Source organism: Tamandua tetradactyla, chromosome 23 (genome assembly GCF_023851605.1).
Source record: "Tamandua tetradactyla isolate mTamTet1 chromosome 23, mTamTet1.pri, whole genome shotgun sequence".
NCBI classification, from domain to species: domain Eukaryota; kingdom Metazoa; phylum Chordata; class Mammalia; order Pilosa; family Myrmecophagidae; genus Tamandua; species Tamandua tetradactyla.
The window spans coordinates 22,623,659-22,642,084 of record NC_135349.1 but is presented as its reverse complement, the minus strand read 5'-3'; the positions used below and the strand labels follow the sequence as shown (position 1 = coordinate 22,642,084).

The 18,426-nt window shown below is 37.0% G+C and overlaps 1 protein-coding gene, 1 long non-coding RNA gene and 1 pseudogene across 7 annotated transcripts in view; 1 reads left to right on the top strand and 2 right to left on the bottom strand.

The window, feature by feature from the left end:
* Positions 1-18,426, bottom strand: part of LOC143667190 (uncharacterized) — a 150,504-nt gene that overhangs the window by 59,195 nt on the left and 72,883 nt on the right. For 4 of the 5 annotated variants that reach the window (XR_013167940.1, XR_013167941.1, XR_013167942.1 and 1 more), the window contains one exon: positions 1,468-1,644. The exons of the other annotated variant lie outside the window; for it this stretch is intronic. This is a non-coding gene — a long non-coding RNA (uncharacterized LOC143667190). The remainder of the gene's footprint in view (positions 1-1,467; positions 1,645-18,426) is intronic. 5 annotated transcript variants of the gene reach the window in all.
* Positions 4,661-5,915, bottom strand: LOC143666556 (heme A synthase COX15 pseudogene; annotated as a pseudogene).
* Positions 10,255-17,408, top strand: LOC143666555 (vomeronasal type-2 receptor 116-like). Of its 2 annotated transcripts, none has more exons than XM_077140227.1 (4): positions 10,255-10,545; positions 12,641-12,868; positions 13,198-13,321; positions 17,360-17,408. In XM_077140227.1, the coding sequence occupies exons 1-4, from the start codon at positions 10,339-10,341 to the stop codon at positions 17,383-17,385; spliced, it is 585 nt and encodes a 194-aa protein (XP_076996342.1). In that variant the 5' UTR covers positions 10,255-10,338; the 3' UTR covers positions 17,386-17,408. The 2 variants fall into 2 exon arrangements, with proteins under 2 accessions (XP_076996342.1, XP_076996341.1); XM_077140226.1 differs by lacking the exon at positions 17,360-17,408 and adding an exon at positions 16,296-16,397.

Below are 18,426 nucleotides of genomic sequence, written 5' to 3'. Positions count from 1 at the left end.
ACTAAACACAGGCCCAGATTATGCATTAAAGTCAAGCAAGAATGAGCTCACAATTTGCTAATAGTTTCCCCAAACATATGAGAGAATACACAACAATAAAAACAACTCAAGATAAAAATAAATATTTAGATTCCTGAAAACTTTAGCTGCTGTAATTACCAGACCCCCAAATAAACTATCATAAAATTGTAAAAGGACAAAATGGAATAAAAATAAGGAGCATGCAAAAGAGCCCATCAAAAATTCCAAGAAGGGCGGGCCACAGTCTAACAGTAGGCAGAGTTCTCGCCTACCAAGCCGGAAACCCGGGTTCGATTCCCGTTCTCTGCCCATTATGGAAAAAAAATTCTGAGAAGACTTGATGAAATGGAAAAACATTAGAAATAAAAATATAAATACTTAGAGAGAGATATACATAGCACATTGTTCCAGAGGTTATACACAGTTTAAGAGAAAATACATAAATAGGAGGATAAATAAAATGAATTAATCATAACTTAGAACAAAGAAGAAACTACAAAATATAAATTTATAAAGAACTAATGAAACAACTGACAATAGCTTTTAAGATAGAAGAAGACTATGCCAAATTAGTCTTTTTATGTGCTTTTTTAGCCAATTGTATTTCCTCTTTGGAAAAATGTCTACTCATGTTTTTGACTGATTTTTAAATTTTAATTTAAATTTTAAATTAATAAGTTCTAAATCAGATGCAGATATGGAGGCAAGAGAGGGCATATATTAGTCAAAATATTTCAAATGCTTATGTCTGGTCATCTTCCAAATCAGATGACAGGCTAGATACAGAAAGTAAACATCATGCCCAGGAAAATAAAGCAAAATAAATTAATTGTTAAAGGTTTTTATGAAAACTGAAATATGAAAAAGGAATGCATCCATAACTTCGAAAGTATATACTTGAGAAAAAAAGGAATGTGTCCAGGGTAAAATGCGGAAAAGGAAAAATATCCAACGAAAGCATTGGTAAATAAGTAGGTACATCTAAATAAACATAAACAAAATTAAATATATACATGTGTAAATATTAGGGCAAAATAACTTAGATAAGAGGCTTAAAATAATCATGTTACTACTCTCTTTTACCATTAAATGGCCCATACCAAGCAAGATCTACAGGCTTTTCTTTGGCCAGAGACACTACTATATATTTTTCTTTTAATGCAATTTTTTTTTTGGTTTTATAATACCTATTTTTCTTTTATTGAAAGAGGTGTTTGGGACATCAATCTATAATCATCCACTTTTCATGTATTCATTCAGTATTTGGTGTGTCTGGTGGTGCTGGGATACCGCAAATAAAAAGGTAATTAAGATAATCTCTGTTCACCAGGAGCTAATAATCAGACATAATAGTTATGTATCTAAAAGCAGCCAGATGTTTTCCCAAACCTATTCAATCATCTTTAATAAAAGAAAAGTAAAGTAAAACATGAAACTTAAACTTACTTTATTCATAAGTTGCTACTCTCTAGGCAGGAAATACAGCATCTTTAGCATGTAGTTTTCTGGGTTGGATCATTCTGCCCTCTGCTGGTTGTTATTAAATAAATAAAGTCTGGGTCTGTAGATGAGATGGTATGGGTATCTGTTCCAATGATTGCAGTTCCTTTTCTTTACAGAATTCTGCTAGTTAGAAGAAATGATATCCTGTAACACACTAACAGGATCAACATAACATATTAAATAAGAGAGGTTGGGGTAGGAATTCAGAAATGAATGGGAAAAAGCTGGCCAGGGTTTTTTTCTAAGGAAATGAGGCAATTAGGGACTAAACTAGAGATTCCCATACCTGTCTGTACATAGGAATCAACTGGGGAATGTAAAAAATCCAGATGCCTATTACTGCTCCCAGAGATTGTGATTTAATTAATCTGGGGTAAGTCTTGGACTTTAGAATTTTAAGAAGATTCTAATGGGGTAGAAGTTGAGAATCTGGGGTGAGCAAGTTTTGAAACAGTGAATGTAAACAACTCTAGAATGTTAGGCAATAGCATAAACCTACCAGGGTCCAGAAGTTTTTGAAAAACTGAAGTCAAATCATCTACCTCTGTTTTGCTAGGAACTACCTGAGAAAGGTTTCCTTAGCATACACTGCAGGACTCACTGAAATTCACAGAGTACTGGAGTTGAAAGGAAAATGAAATCATCCAGTCCAGAGATTGTAAATGGGCAGACCTTAAGTCTTTTATGTCTCCTGGGATGTGTTGATTAGTCTGCATAATGTTTTTAACAACTTGAAATTTGCTGCCAACACTTAAATTGAGAGCTTTCACAAAACTCTAGATGTTTGTTTTGTTTTAGAAACCAGGTCTGACAATGCTGGGATTGTAGAGCAGCAATAGGCCAGAGCTCAATAGTGGCTTAGCCCTTTACTTGGGTCAGATGCTAAGGTTCCTGGCCACTTTCTCCAACAGCCTGACCCCAGTGGACATTTACTTTGGTCTAACCTACTCCTGCCTTTGACAGCCAAGAACTGCCTTCCTGCAACTTTCACCCAGTGCCCATCTCTAGAGGCCAAAGTAAACTTATTCTCTCTTCTACAAGAGAAGGCTTCAACTTCTCAAAGACAGGAATCTTGCTCTCTCCCCTACTGTTCTCTTTCCTAATTAAATAGCCCCAGTTCCTTCAACTACTTCATCTGATATGGTTTCTGTACTTTTCACCATCCTGGTCTCTCTCTGGATACATACTTAATGGTCCAGAATGAAATGCAACACCTTAGAGGTATTCTATTACAAGTGGTGATATGCCTGTGACACTTCTAGTAATAAAATCTGAAGCAACACTAATTTTCATCACCTTGTTGGTTCACATTGTGCCTGTGGCCAACAGAAATCTCAGTCTTTTTCATATGAAATGCTATGAAGTCAGGTTTCTCCACCCCAAACTTGTAAAACCCATTTAATTTTAATGAAGGCTTTTTCATCTGTTTAATTTCATCTTAATGATATCATTCTGGGGCTGTTTTCAGTTGTGACTGTCTTCTATTATGTTAGCTATGTTGGATTGTTCTATACTCAGATCTGAGGATTTTGATGCCTACATCCAAATAACTGATTTTTAAAAAAGCTGAATGAGATAAAGCCCTGTGAAATACTGAGAGGCCAAAATCACACACTTCATTAATCAACAACTTGCTTAAACATCTAAATAGACTTCCATGTGCTACCATCATGGCCATATTTTTCTTATCCATAAGGTTGTTATGAAATACTTTTCTGTCTTTGAGGCACCAATTTATACTGTCTATTCCATTCCTCTGGCCTAGTGATTTAACAGCACTAGCAAGAGGAATTAGGGTAGTGCTTGATGAATCCAAGTGAGTGACTAGTAATTACTTTCTTTTCCAAGTACTTATAAAACCTCTTGCTAAACTCATGCTTCCCTGATCTATATGGGACATGACTCCCAGGGGTGTGGAGCCTCCTGGAAATGCGGGACAGAAATCCTGGAATGAGCTGAGACTCAGCATCAAGGGACTGAGAAAACCCCTAGAATGAGCTGAGACTCAGCATCAGGGAACCAAGAAAACCCTCTCAACCAAAAGGGGGAAGAGTGAAATGAGACAAAATAAGTGTCAATGGCTGAGATTCCAAGCAGAGTCGTGAGGGCATCCTGGAGGCCATTCCCACACATTAAATAGATATCACCTTGATAGTCAAGATGTAATGGAGAGGCTGGAGGGAACTGCCTGAAAATGCGGAGCTGTGTTCCAGCAGCCATGTTTTTTGAAGATAATCAAATACAGCTTTCACAATGTGACTGAGTGACTGTGAAAACACTGTGTCCAATGCTCCCCCTATCCACCTCATCAACAGACAAGTAAAACACATGGACCAAAGATGAATAATAGGGGGAACAAATGCTAAAACAAATTTAGACTGAAATGCTGGGGATTGGTGATGGGTATGGTATGTATGAATTTTTTTCTGTTTTCTTATTTCTTTTTCTGAATTGATGCAAATGTTCCAATAAATGATCATGATGATGAATATGCAACCATGCGATGATATTGTATATTACTGATTATATATGTAAAATGAAATGATCAAAAGTTATGAATGTTTGCATTTGTTTGGTGTTTTTTGGTATTTCAAAAAAATTAGAAAAATTAATGAAAAAAAGCCTCTTGCTAAATATAGACATTAAGCTTAACAAATCTGCCCTTTCTCCATTTTTTGAAAATTGGGATACTAGAAGGCACTAGCTATTTCTTGGTAAAGGATAGCTGACTCTTGGGTGCACAAGCCTTCCCTCTGAATCTTCACCTGATGGAAAGTGAAGATGCTAAAATATTTCCACTTTGGCAGAATTCCAGACTCAGGAGCCCAAGAGCATCTCAACACTGAAATCTGAGACAACCTATTAAAGAACCAAACACTAGACATTCCTTTCTCCATGCTAAATCTGATTTTCAATTTGAAAGTTATTTGATTTACAAAGGAACCTGTAGCAGGAATCATAAGCAATGACATTCTTGATCCAGTGACTTTGTTTCAGAAACAGGCAAAAAGGTTTAAACAAATTAACAAATTAATCAATTTTGGAAATCACTTGGTATGCCAAGGTGATCCTCTTAGAAAAGCCTAAGTTCTTGTGCTCTATAATGAGTTCTCAAAAGCAGTTTCAGTACTAGGAAGTTGATCAACTGAGAATTATTTTGGGATGCATCGGAGTTCGTTCATGAGCCAAAGGGCAGTGCTGAACAGAGCCAAGGAGCCTGACTGGTGAGTGGCAGCCAAAGGAGTTGGAACATACATTAACAGAGTGGTAATGCCAAAGCCCACCTGTGTATATGCTAAAGCCAGTAGAGTCACTGCTGCTATCTTGGTCCTTTGAGGAAGGGGAATCCTCTGGGAGAAGAAATAGAGCACTGTAATGGCAGTGACTGAAGTGATTCCCAGTATATGGGGATCAAACTGTACTGTGCTGGGATTCTCAAAAACATTTCTCAGGATGGGGAGAAGGTAAAGGGATCCTCTGGGATCCAGGGATCTCCCATCTTGGGGACAGAGATGTAAACAAACCTGGCATCCAGGCCTGCCACAAAAGCTCCTGAGAGAGCTGTAAGGAACACTAGACCTGCTGTGCCATGAGCAAATCGTCTTAACCATAGGAGTTGACAGGTTTCAGGCAACTTGTGCTGAGGGAGCAGCAATGAGAGTGAGGTCTACAAACTGATGCAACAAAGAACAAGGGCTGATCCCATGTGGGCAGTGAGGCAGTACTGACTGACCTGAGGGATGTCATGGGGGTCTGGTTATTCTTCTAGTCCACTTTTCACCATATACCATCCTGACAGACCCTGAAAGCAGACTAAGCCACAGAGGGCAAGGACCCTTCCTTACATGCCATGGCTGAGCCAACCCTTTTTCCAAAAGTAGGCAGCAGGCAGGGTATAGGAAAGGCCACAAGGCGCCCCACCTTCGATGGGAGTACTCCATGTACCAGATGAACTTGAATTCTGCCAGTGTCATATCTTGGTTCAAGATTTTAAATTCTGGAAATTGCTGGTACGTTTGGAATTCTGCTTCCCATTCCTCTTGGCTTATAGGTGGTTTCATTTCTTTTATTAAATGCCAGTCTACCATCAAGAAGCCAGACTCTGTCAACCTAGTTACTCCACCAAGAACAACTGCTCCAGCCACTGTTTGACTGCAGATCAGGAGCCAACAGCCCACCACCTGTTAAGCAGCCTTCAAGGGAAGGGACATTTTACCCCTTCCAGATTGCAAAGCTACTTCAGAGACGGTGCTGTACTGCCCTGGCCTCAATGGGCACCTGATCCCACAGCTGCAACCACACTGTGTTCTAGGTGCCATTCTAGGAATAAGGATCTGAAGACACGGGTTCTCCAGCAAGGATCTCAAGGGCGGAAAGAACAAGTCCTGCATAATGACAGAGCAAGACCACCACCTCCACACACCAGCGATCTTCAGTCTCCTAATGCAATTTTTTTAACATGGGCAGGCACCAGGAATCGAACCCGGGTCCTCTGGCATGGCAGGCAAGCATCCTTACCTGCTGAGCCACCGTGGCCTGCCCTCCTAATGCAATTTTTAATGCAGGCAGAATTCTACCACTGAACTACCTTGGCACACCCAACTTTTCTTTTAATGCAATTTTATTGAGATATATCCACACACCACACAATCTATCCAAAGTATAGAATCAGTGGCTGTGTTATTATCACATGGTTGTGCATTCCTAACCACAATCCATTTTAGAATATTTTCATTATTCAAAGACAGAAAACCCAGAATATCCTATAATGCTTATACCACACAGCCCCTGTTCTAGTTTTCTAGCTGCTGGAATGCAATATACCAGAAACCGAATGGCTTTTAAAAAGGGGAATTTAATAAGTTGCTAGTTTACAGACTGAGAAAATGTCCTAATTAAAGTCTGTAGAAATGTCCTATCAAAGGCATCCAGGGAAAGATACCTTGGTTCAAGAAGACCAATGATGTTCAGGGTTTCTCTCTCAAGTGGAAGAGCATATGGTGAACACAGTCAGCGCTTCTCTCTCAAGTGAGAAGGAACATGGCGAACAGAGTCAGAGCTTTTCTCTCATGTGGAAGGGCACATGGTAGACATAACATCATCTTCTAGCTTTCTCTCCTGGCTTTTGATTTCATGAAGCTCCCTGGGAGACATTTTCCTTCTTCATCTCCAAAGGTCGCTGGCTGGTGGACTCTGCTTCATGGTGCTGCAGCATTCTCTGCTCTCTCTGAATCTCAACTCCCATTCTCCAAAATGTTTCCTCTTTTGTAGGACTCCAATAAACCAATCAAGACCCACCCAAATGGGTGGAGACATGTTGTCACCTAATTCAGCTTAAACCACTCTTGACTAAATCACATCATCCAGGGAGATGATCTGATTACAGTTTCAAAGATACAGTATTGAATAGGGATTATTCTACCTTTATGAAATGGGATTTTTATTAAAACATGGCTTTTCTAGGGGGTATATTTCCTTTCAAACCAGCACACCCCCCATCACTGATCCCTAACATTGTTGTGGAACATTTGTTACTGTTGATGAAAGAATATTAAGATATTACTGTTAACTATAGACCATATTTTCCCAACTGCCACTCTATTATTAGCTCCTTGTCATAGTCTCATACATTTGTTCTTGTTCATGGAAGAAAGTTTTTGCATTTCTACTGTTAATCACAGTCAGCATCCACCACAAGATTTACTGAGTTAGACTGGCCCAAATTTTAACTTTTTGCTTTCTTTCTGGTGAAATATATCACTCAACTTACCCTATCAACCCCACTCATATGCAATTCAACACTGTTAATTATGCTGGCATTAATCTGCTACCATCACTGTCTGTTTTCACTCATTGAAATTCAACCTAGTTTAAAATACTCACACTCTAAACAAAATGTTAAATGTGAGATCATACAATATTTGTCATTTTGTATTTGATTTATTTCACTCAACATAATGTCCTTATGGTTTATCTGTTTGGTCACATACTTCAGAGAACTTGCTGAATAACATTCCTTCTTGCTGCTGAATAACATTCCACTGCATTCTGCATTCCTTTTATCCATTCATTGGTTGATGGACACTTCCATTGTTACCATCTTTTGGCAGTTGTGAATAGTCTTTTTTATTATTATTAATTTTTAATTTTTTTAAAATACCAAAAAACACGAAACAAACGCAAACATTCGTAACTTTTGATCATTCTTTTCTACGTATATAATCAGTAATTCACAATATCATCACATAGTTGCATATTCATCATTGTGATCATTTCTTGGAACGCTTACATCTATTCAGAAAAAGAAATAAAAAGAAAACAGAAAAAAATTCGTACATACCATAATACTGACCCCTTCCCCTCACGGATCACCAGCATTTCAATCTAAATTTATTTTAACATTTGTTCCCCCTATTACTCTTTATTCCATATGTTTTACTCATTTGTTGATAAGGTGGATAAAAGGAGCATCAGACACAAAGTTTCACAGTCACACAGTCACATTGTGAAAGCTATATCATTATACAATCATCTTCAAGAAACATGGCTACTGGAACACAGCTCCACATTTTTAGGCAGTTCCCTCCAGCCTCTCCATCTCATCTTGACTAACATGGTGATATCTATTTAATGCATAAGAATAACCTCCAGGATAACCTCTTGACTCTTTTTGGAATCTATCAGCCATTGACACTTTATTTTGTCTCATTTCATTCTTCTCCCTTTTGGTTCAGAAGGTTTACTCAATCCCCTGATGCTGAGTCTCAATTCATTCTAGGGTTTTCTCAATCCCTTGATGCTGAGTCTCAGCTCATTCTAGGATTTCTGTCCTACATTTCCAGGAAGGTCCGCACCCCTGGGAGTCATGTCCCACGTAGACAGGGGGAGGGTGGTGAATTTGCTTATTGTGTTGGCTAGAGAGAGAGGCCACATCTGAGCAACAGAAGAGGTTCTCTTGGGGGTGACTCTTAGGCCTAATTTTAAGTAGGCTTGACCTATCTTTTGTGGGGTTAAGTTTCATATGAACAAACCCCAAGATTTGGGGCTCAGCCTATAGCTTTGGTTGTGTGCACTGCTTGTGAGAATATCAAGAATTCAACTTGGGAAAGTTGAATTTTCCCCCTTTCTCACCATTCCCCAAAGGGGACTTTGTAAATACTTTCCTATAGAGTTGTGAACAGTCTTGTTATGAACAGTGGCGTGAAAATATCTGCTCCTGTCCTGCTTTCAGTACTCCTGTGTGTACACTGAGTACCTACAGCAACTCTATTGTCAATTTTCAGAAGAACTGCACAACAACTTCTGCAGCAGCTGTACCATTTTACCTTCCCACTAGCATTGTATAAGTGTTCCTTTTTCACCACAATCTCTCCAACACTTTTAGTTTCCTGTTTGTTTAATTACAGCCATTCTAATAGGTGTGAATAGGTCTCTCATTGTGGTCGTAATTTTCATTTCCCTAATAGCAGTGAAGATGAGCATCTTTTTATGTGCTTTTTAGTCATTTGAATTTCAACTTTGGAAAAATGTCTATGCATGTTTTCGGCCCATTTTTAAATTGGATTGTTTGTGTTCTTTTGCAGAGTTGAACAATTTCTTTCTATAAGCTGGATTTCAACCCCTTACCAGATATGTGGTATCCAAAACTTTGTCCCATTGAGTGGGCGGCCTTTTTACCCTTTTGACAAAATCCTTTGACATGCAGAGATGCTCAATTTTGAATAAGTCCCAATCTCTATTTTTCCTTTGTTCTTTGTGCTTTGAGTGTAAGGTCTAAGAAATTGCCACCTGTCACTTCATCTTGAGGATGTTTCCCTACATTTTCTTCTAGGAGTTTTATGTTACTGCCTCTTATTTTTAGGCCTGTGATCCATTCTGAGTTAATTTTTGTATAGAAAGTGAAATAGGTGTGCTCACTTATTCTTTTGGATATGGAAAGCCAGTTCTCCCAGGCTGTTATTTTTTCATTTTACTAGTGACCAAGTTTGAGAAACCACATCTCTCTAATTTCTTACACTCCTATGAGGCATAGATCAGCACCATCACATACTTCTCTCTCTGTGCTCTTCTTAATGACTCATATGCTTCACTCCCAAATTCCCCACCTGAAAACTGTGAAACCTTACTCCTATATCCTGACTTTTAGATCTGCCAATCCTTGAGTGTCTAAGCCAGGCAGAGGCTTAAGTGTGTGAATGATAGCCTCTTGCTGAACCCTTACATCATTTTCATGTGCTTCTTTTTGACACTTTTTATACTATCTAGGGCTTGGGACTTAAATGCCATGATTCCATTGACAGTCAGAAAAATGTCTCCCATTATTACTCAACCCTTGTACCTGGTGTGAAAATTACAGCCATTCTCTGAAATCTTGTAAATGTAAACATGAAAATACATCATGGGTATGAAGATGGAAACCATTTAAACCAATATGAAATGTTGACATTTACTATGATCTACAATTTTATTAATCTCATATTATTTTGTATACTGGCATCCATCTTCAGACTGCATGGCAGTAAATTCAGGACATATGGTTTTTGAGACTGTAATGCTCATATTAATATCAAATGGTAAGGGTGATAGGAGTGACAAGTATTGATGAACATACAAAATGTTGCAAGCAAACCAGTCTGCTACCAAGGTAATCACTGAATTATTGACTAGGGTCAATGTCAAAGGACAGGACTTGAGATTGTTTCTTAAACATCTTTGTGATCTCCATGCAGGTTTCTCTCCAAGCACTACCAATATGTTCTGGCTTTCATCTTTGCTGTTGAGAATATCAACAACAACCCCCATCTTTTACCCAACATGTCCCTGGGATTTGATCTTTACAATTCCTTGCCCAGTGAAACAAAGACATTGGAGAATTGCCTGATATGGCTGTCTGGCATTGGGAAGGCCATCCCTAATTATTCATGTGAAAGAGAAGGCAAGTCTGTAGCAGTTATTACAGGAATCACTTGGTCACTTTCTGCTCAAATGGGGACACTGCTGGAACTCTATAAATTTCCACAGGTGAGGACAGGTGTGGGATGAAAAGGAATGGATACTTGAATTCCCTAGAGTCATTCTCAGGGCTGAGAAATGAAAGAGAAAAATATGTTTATTCAACTGATGGAGTGCAACTAAAATGTAGGAGTGTGTGTGTGTGTATGTATTTGTAACTTTTATTTCTCATGGGCAAAAAATAGTGAGAAACCTTTGGAAGGAAAAACAAATATTTGGAGAACCCCATGGGAGATAGTTTATAGGAGTTTATGGAAACTGTGCATCTCAACAAAGGTACCAGAATGAAATAAATTTTCCCAGAGGACTCTCAGAGGGAAATGTTGCAGTGATACTGAAATGAGCAAATATTCTCTTCTATACTTTATTAAATAAAAATTAAGCATGGTCAAATTGCCTGTTTGGAACTCACTGCTATATTCTTTCTCAAATTACTGCCACTGAGCTCAATATGATGAACTCTTTCATCTTTTAGCTTACATATGGCACCTTTGAACCTCTTCTGCATGAAAATAACCAATTTCCATCAGTCTATACCATGGCTCCCACAGATGCTTCTCTGCCCATTGGCATGGTGTTGCTATTGCTGCATTTTCACTGGACATGGGTTGGGCTGGTTGCATCAGAAGATATGAAAGGTACTCGATTTGTATCAGAGTTGAGAGGAGAGATGGATAGAAATGGTGTCTGTGTGGAATTTGTGGAAATGATCTCTGTCACTGAGAGAAGTTATCCTATACAGGACTGGAGTTACATCCTCAAAATCAAAGATTCATCAGCAAGTGTTGTGATCATTTATGGTGACACAGATTCACTTCTAGGTCTGAACTTTGATAGATGGACTTATGTTGTGACACAGAAAGTCTGGATCACCACATCACAATGGGATTTTACAAGCAGTGAAAGATTGACCATGCTTGACACATTCCATGGAACACTATCCTTTTCTCCCCACCATAGAGAGATCCCTGGCTTCAAACACTTTCTCCGAACAGTAAATCCTTCCAAATACCCAGAAGACTTTTATCTTAGTAAATTATGGCTTATGCATTTTGACTGTACAATTTCTGAATCTGACTGTGATAAGCTGGAGGCTTGTATACCAAATGCCTCTTTAGAATCTCTGCCTTTGCATGAGTTTGACACAACCATGTCTGAATGGAGTTACTATGTCTATAATGCTGTGTATGCTCTGGCCCAATCACTGCATGAAATGCTTCTTTTATCAGTGGAAAGTCAATCTATGGGAATAGGAAATAATTTCAAGTTTCAACCATGGCAGGTAATATTGTACAACACTCTGATTTCATGGACCCAATACATATGTTTAGCATCTTCACATATGTAGATATTCATAATTTAATTCAGAAGCCCAACAAGTCCCCAAGCTGAATATTATACTTTGCATTACTTGTTAGAGACCAAGAAGTTCCTGTGCTTTTTCAGTATCTGAAAAAGGACTTGAATCCCACCTGGTTTGAGTCAAACTGATTATCTGTAGAAATGCTCACAAGGAAGATGGCACAGGACATGCCAGGAATGGAATATAGCAGTGATGAATCTAAAACAATGCATTGTATAACAAACACCCCTCAATAACTTTCCAACCTGAATTATATGTGGATATAATGTGAGCTGTCATTAAGTGGAAACAGGGCTTGGACTAGGTCTTACTGTCTCCTGTTAGTTGTCATGGTCATTTATTTAGAAAACATGACATTTAACTCTGCAATACTTTAGGCAACAGACACTGTTGCATCCATTTTGGAGATGAAACTAAAACTCTAAATGTATCAAATATTTGTGACTGGATTGAATGTAAGCAAGAATTGTCTGACTCTTTATGTAGAAAAATACTTTGATCTCTTGTCCTTATGCCAAACTTCAAGGATATGTACTGATATGATATTAAGTTCAACATGTGCTTCATGTGCATAACTTTACTAATACTCCTAAGAACTTCACTAGAATTTTTCATGAAAGATTAAAAAGATTAAGAGAGGTTTGCAACATCATATATCTAACAAGTTTCAATGATGTGATCTAATTCAGGTGTCCCCAAACCCAAGCTCTCTTTATTCACATAACTATGCATCTTTTGTAGCTCCACTCCATTCTGAAGAATGTCCACTTTAACAACAGTGCTGGTGAGCAGATATTTTTGGATGATAAAAGAATCTCTGAGGCCACATATGATATTCTCAACTATGTGAGTTTTCCTCATGGAACTGGATTACAGGTGAAAGTAGGAGAGTTTGTTCCACAAGCTCCACATGGTCACAGTTTATCCATAAATGAAGAGGTGATAGAGTGGGCCATCAGTTTCAAAGAGGTAGGTTGGAAAGAGTTTTCAGGCTGAATTCACACAGCTCCACATAAATAATTTTAAGAGCTCTGCCATTAGATTCTGCACCTCCTTAACTCCCTAGAGGGTCACTTATATGTATTTAATTTACTTAGTAACGAGTAACTTTCCAAGAAATAAATGAAGAAAAGTAGTCATCAAGCATGAGAAAAATAAATTGGCTGTATTTAATATTATGAAGTATGAGTTCTTCAAAATAGTCAATTAAATGCAATTTTTAATGAATTTGGTTGATAGTCAACAGGATAACATTGTGCTTTGTTTATGATTAATATTAGTACTCTGATTTTCTATAGGCACCCCATTCTGTATGCAGCAATAGTTGCAATCCTGGATTCTGGAAAACTCCTCTAGAGGGAAAGGCTGTCTGTTGCTTTGACTGCACCCCCTGCCCAGGAAATGAAATTTCTAATGAAACAGGTACAGGTCTATAGATAACTTCTCCACATCTTTCTCCCAGCTACTTACCTTCATTTGTCCAAGAAAGCAAAAAGTGTCTGAAATAGAACCTTACACCAGAGTTACTCAATTATACAAGAATTTCATATTGACATCAACACTTTAACCCTTTCAAATGACATTCTGCTTCCATCTGGCTTACTCCTCTTCATGTTTTAGACACACCTCAAGTATTTTTTCAAGGAAATATATTTTGATATCTGTTTGCCTCCATCATGGAACACTGTTTTTCATCTTCCCTCACTCATATCTAAGGTGCTTTTTATCACCTTCATTTCTCAAGTACTTTCAACCATTTCTGATCATAGAAAGTATTTGGAACAAGTCCCTTATAATTAACATATGAATGAATTCATATGCTAATAAATCATATGAAATGATTTAATGAATAAGAAAATGTGGTACTACAATCTGTTTTAGATACTCAGCAAAGTGCTGAATGTAATTACACTACCTTCAATAACTTTTCTTACCCTCTTTCTAATTACAGAAACTGGGAACAGTAAATTATAGTGAATTCATCCTAAGGCTTTGCAATAATCACCATAGTAAAAATACCACTGTATAGAACCTGAGGGGCAAAACATGACTTTTTTTCAATTTGTTTAATGAGTTCAGGAAATTCCTTCAGTGACTAAAGTGTTTGAATTATATCTTGAAGGGTGAGCATGTCACACTAGTGAGGGGAAAAATTTGTTTGTAGAGATCATATAAATGGCATTTCACTTTCTTTTGTAATATTAAAAGAACTGAAAGGGAATTTCCATATAGCTTGATCACCAATGATCATGTAGGTGATAGGAAGCATTGTTGTAAAAGGACAGAAAACAATAATGAAGCAATAACCAACTGTAGCAGACTGAATAGTGGTGCACCAAAAACATCACATCCAATATCTGGAACACAACAATATTAACTTATAAAGAAAAAAATGACTCTGTAGATATGACTCAGATAAGAATCTTGAAATGGGGAAAAGTTCCTGGATTCTCCAGGTGAGCTATAAATCCACAGTTTCCTTAAGAGAGGCAGAGGGAAATGTGATGTACACAGAAGAGCAGGAGTCAGTGTGAATCAGCCATAAGTGAAGAACTGCTGGCAGCCATTAGAAGGCAGAATAAAGAAAGAATGGGTTCTCCGCTAGCACCTCCAAAAGGAGCACAATCCTGCCTTGACATTAGTGATACTGGTTGTGAACTTCTGGCCTCCAGAACTGTGAGAACATAAATTTTTATTGTTTTAAGCCACCAACTTTGTGGTAATCTGTTATAGCAGCCATGGACCAACTTTTTATCATGGACCACAGATATCATATTAAATAAGAAAACACAAATTGGATACACAAATAACATTTAGCAGCCAAACAAAAAGCTTTAATACTCCTATTATTATTATTTAATGTTGTACCAAATTTCTGAACTGTTCAAAAATTCAAGAACTAGGAAATTTAAACAGCCATGATGGTTTACCAAGAACATCCATAAATTGACAAAAACAGTTGTGAAACCCCTAAGAAACTAGTACATTTTTGTGCACTAGATACTTAATTTCAACTAGAAAAACACTTAAGTCTGGAAAAAGAAACTAAAATAATATAAGAGTAATTGGATGGTGCTAGGAGTTGAATTGTGACTCCCTAAAGACATGTTCAAGTCCTAAACCCTGATCAGGCGAATTTGACATTATTTGGAGAGATACTCTGAGGATAGTATTAAGACATAGCCAGACTGGGTTAGGGTAAGCTTTTATTCCAATATGACTGAGGTTCTTATAGGAAGAGGGAATCTGTACACCAGAGAGAGAAGAGAGCCATGTGATGACAGAGACAGAGACTGAAGCCCAAGGATTGCAGACAAACCACCAGAGGCAGGAGAAAGGCAGGGAACAGATTCTTCCCTAAAGGGGCCAGAAGAAGTAGAGCCCTTCCGACCCCTTGGTTTTGAACTTCTGGCTTCCAATATAGTGAGATAAGAAAGTTCTGTTTTTAGCCACCCAGTTTAAAGTATTTTCTTACTGCCGTCTAGGAATGAAGATGTAGGAAATACTGTTTCTGATACCTTCTGATACAAAGATTATTATAAAACCTTTCATTAAAGGTGGTTATAATATTGTTCTGAAAGCCTAGCAAAAGATAATGATGTTTATTCTACTGCTATCATTAAACATTGGTTTAGAAGAGGTGCTCAATACAGTAAGAGTTGAGAACATAAATCATCAGTATAGGAAATAAGACAAATTAATATTATTGATAGGTAATATGACTGTGCATAAAGAAATCAAAATATGAGGTTATTCGATTTACTAACATAACTTAGGAATGTGGTAAGATACCAAATAATTTCAGAAGAATTAGCAGATAGAATAAGTTTTTAATAATCATTTATATAAGGGTAAAAAAAGATTACATTTAGTGCCACACAATAATTAATGTATCTAATGATTAATTCATAAGAAGTCTGCATGTCTGGTTGGAAAAGCAATATTGAATATTATAGAGATATTTGATGTTGGCTTGAGAATTGCTTGGAAGTGACCTAATTTGAAATGTATCAAATATTGCTAAGCTATCTGTAAGACAAATACTTTTGTATGGTCATTATAATAAACATTTAGTCAATAACTGGATTCTAATTTACCTGAAAGATTAATCAGAAAATATATCAAAGCATTTAAGAAACATGAAAATTGGGGCCTTGAAATTACAAATATTAAAATGTACTTTAAAAACATTGACTAGTTAAGAAGTGAGATATTAACACAAAAGACACCCATAGAGTCATGAAATTTTTACAGAGATCCTAAATTGTAATGCCAGATTATAAATCAACAGGTAAGACAAGGAATAATAACAAATGCTTAGATAGCACTTGACATGTGTTGGGCAGTATTTCCATTGCTTTGCATGTGTTAACTCTTTCAACCCTCACAATTCCAGGATGGAAACACTATTATCATTCTCATCCTCCAGATAAAGAAACTGAGACAACTTCTTCAATATTGCACCAATATTAAAGAGTGAAATTCATCTACCATGCATACTAAGTATTCATTGCTATGAGGAAAACTTGATAGTTGATTGAGAAAAAATTCATTTATATCCTTACCTCTTTTAGGCAAGTGTTAGAAAGAAATCATAAGCTGGGTTTCTTGTTTTCATCTTTTTTATGCTAGGAATTTTCAAAATGGATTATGCTATTTAAAGAAAAATTTTGGAAAATACTGATTACCATCAACTTTGAAAACATGAATACATTCAAAAGCAATTTACTCTAAAATGGGGAGTAATGCACCCAGGATAATGTTAAGTTGAACTTTTACCAGTCTAAATGAATATTTTAACCTATCCTGATTGACTTTATTTATATTGAGTGCTGCATTTACAAATATGAATACATTTGAAAATTCAAGTTTCCACATCATAGCTAAGTACCAGGAAAATTTCTGTTCTAATAACAGAAATATTTTATTTCATATGCATTTTTCCCATTTTAAAACATCAACAAGCCAGGAAAGAAAGAAGAAAGTAGATATCAATCAAATATCTTGAGGGTTAATTCCCTAAACATAAGTCAATGGCAAAAACACCAATGAAATTTGAAAACAGTTTTGACTACATAAAAACCAAACTCTTTACACATCTAAAAACACACAAGTGTGTTCTTATGTTTTATATGTGGTGCTCAGAACACTAGCCAGAAAGCTTAAAGTATGAAAAGTTGAACTGGGATGAGGGTGGAATTAAGACTGCAAAGGGTCTTTTTTTCACCTGTTATGAGTTTGGACATTAGCCTAATAATGAAGCGCAGCAAATTTTTGACACCTAGATTGTCTTAGTCAAATAAGAAATACTAGTGCCAGTGAAAGCTGAAAATCTGTACTTTGAGGAGGTGAAAATTGATTTCCTTATTCTGTTGGTTTTTGAAAATGCAGGCAGTAGATCATTCTTGTATGGAAAAATAAAATAAAACATTAAATGCCCTTCTCTATGACTCACGATAGGTATGGAAAGGTCATTCTACCTATAACTGCCATTTATTGAGAGATGAAATATGCCTCAGGATGATGATATGCACTTTCTCTCCTTCACCCCACATTACATACAAGGGGAAGATTTTCTCAACTCCATTTTATGATTGACTGAAATAAATAAGATCACATGCCTAAAAGTAACTAAGCTTCCTTTGAGACTCCTTTTCATTAACTCCTTCATATCTTTTTATTTTTTTGTAATAAACACTGCTGTAACTTCCCATCCTTAATAATATAAACAGGCAAATAAATAGAAAATCACAACAAGGTATGGAAAGTTCAAAGAGGTGTGAGAAGGGTGCTCTGAAAGCAGGGAGATGATAACCATGAGGCTCAGGTTAATTCCCAGGTGAGATGGCACAAGCAGAATATATGATTACAGGTATGAATTTATCCTGAGTAGAGGGAATGACAAGAATCTTGGAGAGGCAGAAGACAAGTCTGCACTCAGGCATGCCAGACTAGGGGTGTAAAGTGACTTGAGGATTGCATGTAGGTTTGTATCTAACTTATGAGTGTGAAAAGATGAACTGGGGTGAGGATCAAACTGAGATGGCAAAGGTTTTTTTTTAGCCTGTTATGAGTTTAGACATTAGCCTAATAACGAAGGACAGCCACTGTGGTACTATAGGCAAAGGAGTAAAATAAGACTTCATTTTAAGAAGCATTAATGGTGTCTGACTAGTACTGATTGGTTGAGAGATAAAGATTCAAGTTACTATTCCAGGAGTGATTAACATGAAAAAAGGTAGAGCTACTGGAAATATAGAGAAAATGAATCTAATAATTTATCCATCACCATAAAGACAATATTCTAAAGCCTTCAAGTGAAAGAGTCTAGCCTTGATCACTTCTATATCACAGAACATAGAGTTGTCTGTCTCACTGCAGTTTCACAATAAATGATTTGGGCATTGACATAATAAATCCAAGATATGACACTAGAGGTAATTATAATACAAAAAGGCTGATATGGTGTTCAATAATTTGAAAAAAAAAATGGAACAAGTAAAAAATGCAATCAGGAGAAATGTTGT

Excerpts from the sequence above, each read along its gene's own strand:
- LOC143666555 (XM_077140226.1), top strand. The coding sequence starts at position 10,339 with ATGTCCCTGGGATTTGATCTTTACAATTCCTTGCCCAGTGAAACAAAG. Across the intron at positions 10,546-12,640 it reads AACTCTATAAATTTCCACAG|CTCCACTCCATTCTGAAGAA; the intron begins GTGAGGACAGGT and ends CATCTTTTGTAG. Across the intron at positions 13,322-16,295 it reads TGAAATTTCTAATGAAACAG|GATGGAAACACTATTATCAT; the intron begins GTACAGGTCTAT and ends TCACAATTCCAG.